The 10,494-nt window shown below is 40.3% G+C and overlaps 1 protein-coding gene across 2 annotated transcripts in view; it reads right to left on the bottom strand.

Moving 5' to 3' along the window:
- Positions 1-1,336: 1,336 nt before the first annotated feature.
- OMA1 (OMA1 zinc metallopeptidase) overlaps positions 1,337-10,494 on the bottom strand; it is a 31,117-nt gene continuing 21,959 nt past the window's right edge. For both annotated transcript variants that reach the window (XM_084637372.1, XM_084637373.1), the window contains exon 9: positions 1,337-1,952. In XM_084637372.1, coding sequence (XP_084493498.1) covers positions 1,728-1,952 — 225 coding nt within the window. In that variant the 3' untranslated portion in view covers positions 1,337-1,727. The remainder of the gene's footprint in view (positions 1,953-10,494) is intronic.

Raw genomic sequence — 10,494 nt, 5'->3', positions numbered from 1 at the left:
TTCTCCCCTTTATTATAAACAAGAACATTCAAATTCTATCTGTACCATGTGATGTGATGCACATTGTCAAACATCCTAATAAAATCCTGCAGTTTTCCCACTTACCACATAGGAAAGCATCAGTAATTTTCTTCTTGAACTTTAATAAAAAAATGGATCCCAAAACAATACATACAGTTAGATCATACATTTCAATCAGTAAAAGAAAGGGATTTCTTCCTCTTCTGTTCACTGTATCATTCTTTTAGTTCAGTAAGATTAGCACACTATATTTTCATGAATTGGAAAGCAAGAGCCTATCAACCAGCTGAAAATAAACATGATGTGCTGGCTGTGCTTCATGGAAGGCCTAGCTAAAGGGAAGAAAGGTCAGTCCATCATGAAAGAACAAAGAATAAAATAAATTTGTAGCAGGGAACTTCTTGGGGAGGGGATTCTTAGCGTCACATTACAATGCTCTGTCTGGTTCTGGACTTTTTCCTAACCTCATCAAATGAGGCTGCACAGCCTGCTAGTTTAACTCCCAAGCTGGCAAGGAAACGAAGGAAGATTGGCTCCCCAAACTTACATGAGTTGAAGCAACAGAGAAATCTTCTGCCTTCCACCTATATAAACCCTGATAAGGGGCTCCTCAAATCAAGTTTGGCATTAGGGACTCCACGTAGGTTAGCCAATGAGGGGAGGTCACATTCCTCTATTCAATCTGACAAGCTCACTGTACAATGGGGCAGAGGCATAGCCTCATACTTTCCCAAACTTCATTTTGGTGGCATCTCCTTCAAGTTTCCTTCTTTACCTGATCAACTCCAAACAAGGCCTTGCACTGGGAACTGCACTCATCATCCATTCTTCCCCCAGCAACTCCAAGTAATCATCTCCCCAGTATGAGGGACAGACTTGAGAGACAGACTTCTAAACTAGCATTAGATAGCAGTTTCCTAAGGAGAAATAAACTTTCAAAGGTGCATCCTCTGTATAGCTTAGAAGTTTCATAGGATTTGACCACTTAATTTATAGAGTACCAATCACTAATATTCAAGCGCTGATCTGTCCAGACCAGCTGCCTCTGAAGCGAATCTGGCCTTTGAAGAAGCATCTTGATTGTTTAAAGAGACACTATTTTAAGCAATCACTTGCAAAATAGCCCAGTGCTACAAGTGACAGTTCTTACTGATTTTTAAAAGGAAAAAGATTCTCTTGTATGTTTTCTGACTTCATTTTTCAATACAATTCTGTACAACCCTTTTGGATTGCTTTGAAGTGAAACGGTGAAACAACCCGTATTCTAAAGTGCCTTTAAAAGATATTAAATAAGAAAAATCCCAGCAGAAAGCCATCCAATTAGGCCATTTTATTGCTTCTTTTCTATTTGTGCAAATGGATTGTACAGAGATTTTTGCCCCACAACTGAAGTGATTTATGTTTAGCATCCCTTCTTGAATAAGAGTCTCAACTCCAATACACTGCTCTCTTGTATGTGGGAGAGTTCCTCATTGCACTGAGTGGGAGATCACCACAAGTTTGGGAACACAGAATACTGGTAGCTTGATCTACATTGTGATACAGAAAAATAAGTTTCCTTCAATTGATTTTCGGCACCATGGAAGTACAAACATGATTTGTAGCTGTCTGTCCATTTTATCGTCCCAAAAGGATCAAAAGTCTTGCAGGAAAAAAATCTGTTCAGTGAACTGTTTGTAAAGTTTTTCAGGTGAATGTTTTTCCCTTCAGTTTGTCGGTTCCTTTTTAACTGCAAAAGTTATTGGAATCTTTTCCTCCTTTTGAGCAGAAGGAAAGTCCACTTTTGGCTTTGCAAGATCATGTTCAGTAGCATTCTGGCCTTCTTTATCCTTAGATGCTTCCAGAAGATGCTGCATGTTAAGTTTGAAAATGAGGCGAGGGTCTGGTCCAGGAAGAGAGGGGCAATTGCAGCTCTCTCTTATTTTAAGCGCCTATGAAAACAAGCAGAAGAAATCAAATCAACTTACTAAAATACTGTTGTAGGTAAAAACAATTTTGGAGCATGCAGTTTAGTGCATGACAGTCAGTCCCTTAGCTTTCTAGTATGAATTGTATTTGCTAGTTATATGTTGGTGACTTCAGTATTAGGTCTATATACATATTATCTGACAATTTATCGAGGGAAAGCAAGACTCGGGACAGAAGAGCCATTAATACGGTAAAAGATACTGTTTCTAAGGAGAATGTTTTCTCAGCCAGCTCCATGAAGAATGGATACTTTAAGAGGCATGGTACCATGGTGTTAACTCTATACAGCATTGAAAATCCACAAAACTCCTGTAATTTAACAAAACAATGTAAAGTCATAATACATTCTAATATTTAGTACCGATCATTATCATGGCCACTTTCATATCTGCTGTTAAATGCTTCTTAGCCTTACTGAAAGAAAGCAGAACACACACTTGATGGGCAAATGACCACCCAGTTGCATTTTTAATCCTTGCATCAGAAAGTTTATTCCCTTTTTGTTTTATTCTATTCGTCCCAATTATCTTCCTAATCTCATGTTCCAGAAGAGTTCTTGTCAGAGTTTCCTTGAGTTACTTACAGCTAAATGCTGCCCTAGCCATTGGGCTGGGTGTTATGGAGAAACTACAGAAAATAGTGGCTTAGACCCAGAGTGAGAGAAGAGAAAGTTCATACTGCAGATCCTTTAAAAAAAAAAAAATTCACCCTTGGGTTAGGTATACTACAGACTAGAATAGCCACATTCAGTTTTGCAATGTGAAGTGTATGTATGTGGACACAGCGGCTTGTCCTCCTCCCTCACCTACCTGTTCAGTAGATATACTGCCCTGCTACTAACATAGTGAGCAAGGGCTGCCTTATATGATTCCTTATATACCTACAGGGAGGGAAGGATTTGCCCCAATTTGAAATTCATTCAGATCCTTCCAATAGAGGCAGTACGTACAGATGACTTCTGCAGTTTTTAAAAGAAAAGTCTAGCCTAATAGCTCCTCTTTCAAAGAGGTTCTGAAACAATGTTTTTCTAACGAAAATCCTTTCAGTGCAATAAACTGATATCTCTGGAACTTGCTTAGAAACAAATGGAATTTAATAGCTCCAACTGGCCTTTAGAAAAAGGCACATTCCAGAGACATGACAAGTGTTTCTCATCTGCGCTATCTGATAATTTCTGGTTGAAATATAGTATCTGAATCATCACAAACACAACTTTGGGCTTAGGGCTTCATAGACTCCTCTCAGTTATATGTTTTTATTTAATAAAAGAAAGTTAAGTTCAACATTTGTTGTTTTGCAAGCTAATCACCCAAATGTTCCCTACATTTTATCATACATATCAACCCAGTTCTGCTTTAGTAACCAATCAATTTCAAAACTGATATTTATAATGACAGATTAAGAGTTTTCTCTTGTTCTCTTGCAGAACATGAGCTGCTGCAAGACTACATTAATGTCAAGCAACATTATTCAAGGCAAGTAGAAATATAAAGATTTACATTGTATCTTGAAAAGGGCAAAGTAATCCTCTTTAAATTAATTTAGCAGTTTTAAATCTCTGGTTTTCTTGGCTATGTAATGCCTATCTTCCTTCCTTGGGTTCACTTATCTAAAATATAGGAGTTAACAACATCAAGAATTATATACAATATTCTTACCCTGCAGAGGCCTCTACTTTCTTATTACACAAAGCAGCTGGAGGTGCATGATTAAAACACACCAATTCACAGTCCATAAAAAACAAAATGAAGTCTACTGTTATGACAGTTGAAAGGCTATGTTTAGCATAGGCCTTCCTGTTAAAGACAGAGCTGCATCCACATTCTAGTGAGTGAGTGATTTTTGCAATGATTTTGCATGTGGATATTTGTCCTTGGCACAGAGGATCCAGTTCTATTTAGTGGATGCTCTTTCCTAAGCTCAGTTGGCTCCTGCTATTTTTTTTTTAATGCAAATAATGTACTCAATGCAGCAGAATCATTAAAATGGTCAAGAAGCCTACAATGTATTCTTTCTGAAAGATAAAGCCTCCCAATGCCTACCTTCAATATCACTATCATAACTTCTAATAATTTGGGGTTGCTCAAGAAACTCCATTTCCACCATCCAATCCAGCTAATTTAGTTGTAAGGATCATGCATAGACATTCCTAATTAAAGGCATACAATTTACCACTGTGATTACCTCAGAAGGCCTTACTAACGGACTGACAATGACAGTGGTACCCAGTGATCTGACAGTCCTTTTAATACAAAGTATTATTTATTAGACCAAATGCATTTCAGAGAAAACCAGTTCTTAAAACAATCAAACAGACTGTACACATATCTCGGTACGAAACCATCTTCCACATGGGAATCCTGGTAGGCATAATTCTCCTACAGACCACCAAGGCCTCTAGGGTCAGTTCATTCCCTTAGCTCAAACCATTCTCTCCCTCAGCCTCAGAGAGAGAGTTCTTTAAGAGCTGTTTAGTCCTTTTGATCTCCCACTACTGTCCCTCTTCCCCAAGACCAAATCACATTTTAATTGATTACAGCCCTTTGATCTGTTAGGTTATGTTTACATAACTTCTGTAAGCGAGCCTCCCAGCCTGGGTCAACAGTTTCAGGCTAGCCAGGCTCTGCCTTGTGCTCAAATAGCTGAGCAGGGAGCACTTTGAAGTTGCACCTTGGGCTGAAGCTTGGCCTCTGAAGGGGGAGAGGGGGGATGTGTTTGAGAGCCCAAGCTGCAACATCGAAGTGCTGCCAAATATTATTTTTAGAGCACTAGCATGAGCCCCGCTAGCATGAGTCTGTTGACCGAGCTGGGGCGCTCGCTTCTGTGGACTGTGTAGACATACCCCTATTTCATAGCCTTGGCAAAACAAGGCATATGACTTGTTGGAGGCAGAATGTAAGATCCACAAAACCGGATTGTTTTTCAAGTGTGCATGGAGAGCGGGGAGTGTCCTTTCCTGGGGTCACTCCCTTTTTGGCAACAGTCCTCCTGGAATAAAAGCATTCTAAGTGTGCAGTAAACATTTCATTACTCCAGTGTAATACAGTCTCTCTCAGTAACTATGTTACACAGCTCCATGGCTGTCACAACCACCTTTAAAGGGAAAGCTGCAGGAAAAGATGTGTCCAAGTTGCTTTAGCATTTTCATCGTAGATTGAAAAGTTTTCACCAGCAATTGGATACAATGACATTCCAGGGGAGGCGGGTGAAAGAAAATAACCTTTTTTCTAATATGTTTTCTAAAACTATCATCTCTCAAAACGGCACTCTTGTAACAGCCTATTTGTTCTGGGCCTGAAGTAGACACTCGTGTGTGTGTCAGGTCTAAGTACAGTATTCTCTCTCTCTCTCTCATTTAGAAAATGTTACTGTCAAGCTTGTTAACTTCATAAAATGTAGAGGCCAATTCAATTACACCAGCTAGTAAAATATTTGCCTTTACTTCATGTCACAGACAAAATGAAATCCTGGAAAATGAATAGTGCTTGTATAGTATATACACAGGGCTTGTACATATTTTCTTGTACTTCACTTTTACCTTTATGTTCAAATAATCTGTTTGCTATAGTTGAGAACCCTAAAATAATTACAAATTCATAAGCATGAGTCACTTATGCATTCCAATTCTGATTTTACTAAACTCACAAGATTGAGAAAAGAGGATTGGGGTTGGGGGAGGAAGGGAAAAAAAAAATCTTGCACAGAATTACATATCCCTCCAAGAGACTGTTGTATATCCAAGGACTGTGCGCAGTATGGCAGCTCAAAAAGAGGGCAAATATAATGGATATTAGACAAATTGGTCACCAAAACATAGAACACTGAAGTTTGTGTTGCAGAATCAAGCTTCCAATTTTATTACTTGGAAATTTAAAGTTAATTGTAAATAAAATACATGTTATAGGTTTTGAATATTTGTATTTGGAGTTCTACATTTCAGATGCAATTTTCATGTTGGGTTACAGTACTAGTTCTCTAAACTACCCTCATAATAATAGAAGCAGCTATAAGACCCAGATCCCATCCTGCTCAGAGGCAAGTTATGACGTATATATTCAAAATGCTGTACTGTGTCATCATGTGAAAGTATTTTGAAATGGTTATACTATTAAGTGACAAAAGGTTGATGTATGTATCTGTTCTCCAATTTTCCATATATGCATTCTAGTTACTATTATAATTTATGTTAATAATTAGGCTACATACTTGAAGTATCCTAAGCATAACAGATAATTCTAAGTATATAAAACAAACTTTACCATGAAATTATTTACAGATTTAAAAAAAACAGTTCTAATGGCTCCTTTTGTCAGTCTGTATGCAGCTGGTTTGCACTAATAGTTGTCTTACTATCTTAGAAAGTAACAAAATCATTCAAGTTAATAGCAAACAATGTAGGTTTTTGGGCCTTAAAAGATACAGTAAGCAATTCTAGACTAAGAATGATCAATTCCAGATTTCTAGTACTATAGACATTTCATTCCCTGAGATAGCTTTGGATCACATCATTGTAAAGTGCAATGTCATCATCTAAAGAAAAACCTTTCCTATGGTATGATGAGAATGCAGAGCAATTTATTGTTGTCTTGCTCAGAAAGTATGCTAAGAAACACAGTAACATTATCAAAGTGTCCTTTAAAATTAACTGTTTTCTTTTACTGCCATTTGGTTGTCTGGAAAAAAATTTCTAATCTGAATGGTTGAGTAGTAGGTAACGATTGGCAGGGTCACTTTAGTTGAGGTACTATCAAAAAATGAATACAGATATAGAGTTCACCATCCCCATTTTGAATTTTGCTTACTCTCAGTATAACTGATAGTATATTTTCTCTTTAGCCTCATGTTACCATAACAAATAAACCTTCCAAGAGATTTACTCACACACTTTCCCAGTAGTGTATCTTGTTTTCCATTGCTTGGTGTATGAACAATACTGAGCATATCATATGGACACCTGTAGTGTGGCAATGCTGCAACAAGAAGCTGTTGCTGGTAAATAAAACCTGGCTTTAATAGACTAGCACTGAAAACAACATTCCCATTTTTCTTCTAGCTCCTCACACAGTTCTCTAGATTGGGGAGAAACGGGCACCAGCTCAAACAGAACCAATTATTACCTCTGCCTATAATTCTTTCTAGCTGTTGTGCATCAGCTCCACTTATCCACTGAACTCTTCTCGAGGGCACAAAGCCCTTACGCCTGCTTCCCCACCCCACTCCATGCATGTTTGAGGTGGAATGCAAATTCTGCTCCTCTTCCTCAAATATCATTGGGGGAAGATGACTTCAAGACCTCCCCCACCCAACCTGCCTGATGGCTGCTCTTTTCAGGGGCTGGGGAAAGCAGGAAGGGTTACTCCACCTGGCAAACTACAAGAGATCAAGCAGTGATAAAATAAATGCCAACGCTCTCCAAGGGCATAAGAAAACCTTTTTTGCTCTTAGATTTTAATGTCCTGCACCAGACCAAGCAGTAATTCACTACCAGCCCGCAAGCCTTCAGGTATGTTAGCAACAAGAAGAAAGTCAAGGAAAGTGTGGGCCCCTTACTGAATGAGAGAGGCAACCTAGTGACAGAGGATGTGGAAAAAGCTAATGTACTCAATGTCTTTTTTGCCTCCGTCTTCACGAACAAGGTCAGCTCCCAGACTACTGCACTGGGCAGCACAGCATGGGGAGGAGGTGACCAGCCCTCTGTGGAGAAAGAAGTGGTTCGGGACTATTTAGAAAAGCTGGATGAGCACCAGTCCATTGGGCCGGATGCACTGCATCCGAGAGTGCTAAAGGAGTTGGCAGATGTGATTACAGAGCCATTGGCCATTATCTTTGAAAACTCATGACAATCGGGGGAGGTCCCGGACGACTGGAAAAAGGCTAATGTAGTGCCCATCTTTAAAAAAGGGAAGGAGGAGGATCCTGGGAACTACAGGCCAGTCAGCCTCACCTCAGTCCCTGGAAAAATCATGGAGCAGGTCCTCAAGGAATCCATTCTGAAGCACTTAGAAGAGAGGAAAGTGATCAGGGTCAGCATGGATTCACCAAGGGCAAGTCATGCTTGACTCATCTAATTGCCTTCTATGACAAGATAACTGGCTCTGTGGATGACGGGAAAGCGGTGGACGTGTTGTTCCTTGACTTTAGCAAAGCTTTTGACACGGTCTCCCACAGTATTCTTGCCAGCAAGTTAAAGAAGTATGGGCTGGATGAATGGACTATAAGGTGGATAGAAAGCTGGCTAGATTGTCGGGCTCAATGGGTAGTGATCAATGGCTCCATGTCTAGTTGGCAGCCGGTATCTAGTGGAGTGCCCCAAGGGTCAGTCCTTGGGCCGGTTTTGTTCAATATCTTCATAAATGATCTGAAGGATGGTGTGGATTGCACCCTCAGCAAGTTTGCAGACGACACTAAACTGGGAGGAGAGGTAGATACACTGGAGGGTAGAGATAGGATACAGAGGGACCTAGACAAATTGGAGGATTGGGCCAAAAGAAATCTGATGAGATTCAACAAGGACAAGTGCAGAGTCCTGCACTTAGGACGGAAGAACCCCATGCACCGCTACAGACTAGGGACCGAACGGCTCGGCAGCAGTTCTGCAGAAAAGGACCTAGGGGTTACAGTGGACGAGAAGCTGGATATGAGTCAACAGTGTGCCCTTGCTGCCAAGAAGGCCAATGGCATTTTGGGATGTATACGTAGGGGCATTGCCAGCAGATCGAGGGACATGATCGTTCCCCTCTATTCGACATTGGTGAGGCCTCATCTGGAGTACTGTGTCCAGTTTTGGGACCCACACTACAAGAAGGATGTGGAAAAATTGGAAAACGTCCAGCGGAGGGCAACAAAAATTATTAGGGGACTGGAACACATGACTTATAAGGAGAAGCTGAGGGAACTGGGATTGTTTAGTCTGCGGAAGAGAAGAATGAGGGGGGATTTGATACTGCTTTCAACTACCTGAAAGGGGGTTCTAAAGAGGATGGATCTAGACTGTTCTCAATGGTAGCTGATGACAGAACAAGGAGTAATGGTTTCAAGTTGCAGTGGGGGAGGTTTAGATTGGATATTAGGAAAAACTTTTACACTAGGAGGGTGGTGAAACACTGGAATGCATTACCTAGGGAGGTGGTCGAATCTCCTTCCTTTGAAGTTTTTAAGGTCAGGCTTGACAAAGCCCTGGCTGGGATGATTTAGTTGGGGATTGGTCCTGCTTTGAGCAGGGGGTTGGACTAGATGACCTCCTGAGGTCCCTTCCAACCCTGATATTCTATGATTCTATGAAGCCTGCTGGTACTTTAAAAAATAAAAAATCATGATCTCTGTTCCTTTGGTACTGATCTATCTATAACGAGGGCTCCAAGAACACTGTACACATCTTCATTTTCCACTTCAGCTATTGTGATAGGATTTTATAACATTCCTATTATAATCTGCTCACAACTTAAAGACCACAGAGCTATTTTGGTGATGCAGGGTAGGTTATTTTGAAAAGAAGCTGTCTAGATATCCTTCAATCTCCCACCTGCAACCGCTATTTTGGCTCATGCCATCATTTAGCACACTAATTGCACTTTCTCCAATTGAAAGAAAGTCTTCTCTTTCTGAAAGTTCTATGGAAACAGAGTATTTTTATGATCCCCAGGCTAATAAATCTCCAATAGTCAGAGTCTGGCAGCAAGAAAAGATTGCAAGTGATAGCTAGCTAGTTGTACAAAATATGCAGCAACCACTTGTTTTGGGATGAAGTAGTAAGTTTCAAAAAGCAGCTCATTTTGTTGGAAAAAGAGGAGTTGTGACTGGAATAGATTTGCTGCTGCAAAGGGTAACAGCAGACAGAAAGCCTTTACTTAGCTTTAAAAAATGCCCTATGTAATTATCTATATTTCTGGAGAAAGCGGACCCTGTTTGATAATGGAACACAAGCCTAGATCACACAGAACAGAACAGTTTTCAGCTACAATGCTGACACCTGGGTAATGGGGGCTTTCTGGTTCAGCCACCAGTGGTTGGGTAATTGAGCAAATTAAAAGGATCCGCAAGCAGTTACCTACTTGGCATTCCTATTAGAGGACATTTGAAAGAAAGAACAAAAAGCAGACTCCAGATGGATGGGCAATTGTGAGAATTAGCTCCATTTCCTTAGAGTGGGGTAGAACTGGCTCTCTAATGTGATGGAACAGCTAAAGAGAACTAAAAACAAAAGCAAGCTGCAAAATCTACAGAGGCCATGATTACTATGGATATTAAGAAACCTTTTACTGGGGATCTTAGGCAAAGCTGTTCATGCCCTCTTCAGTGAGAGAAAATGGGGAAGCATGGCTTACTCTGTGTGATAACCTAGGTCCTAGGACTTGTAGCTAAAGGAAGTGGAAATGAGAACTTGTCTACTCGAGCACTTTTGTTGATAAAGCTTTTATCAGTCGGGGTGACGAAGTTTCACCGACAAAAGTGCCAGCGTGAACAGCACTATGTTGGCAGGAGACACTCTCCTGCCAACATAGCTAC

The sequence above is a fragment of the Lepidochelys olivacea genome, assembly GCF_965140295.1.
Source record: "Lepidochelys olivacea isolate rLepOli2 genome assembly, chromosome: 8".
In the NCBI taxonomy this organism is placed as follows: Eukaryota; Metazoa; Chordata; order Testudines; family Cheloniidae; genus Lepidochelys; species Lepidochelys olivacea.
This window is presented reverse-complemented; position numbering and strand designations above follow the sequence as displayed.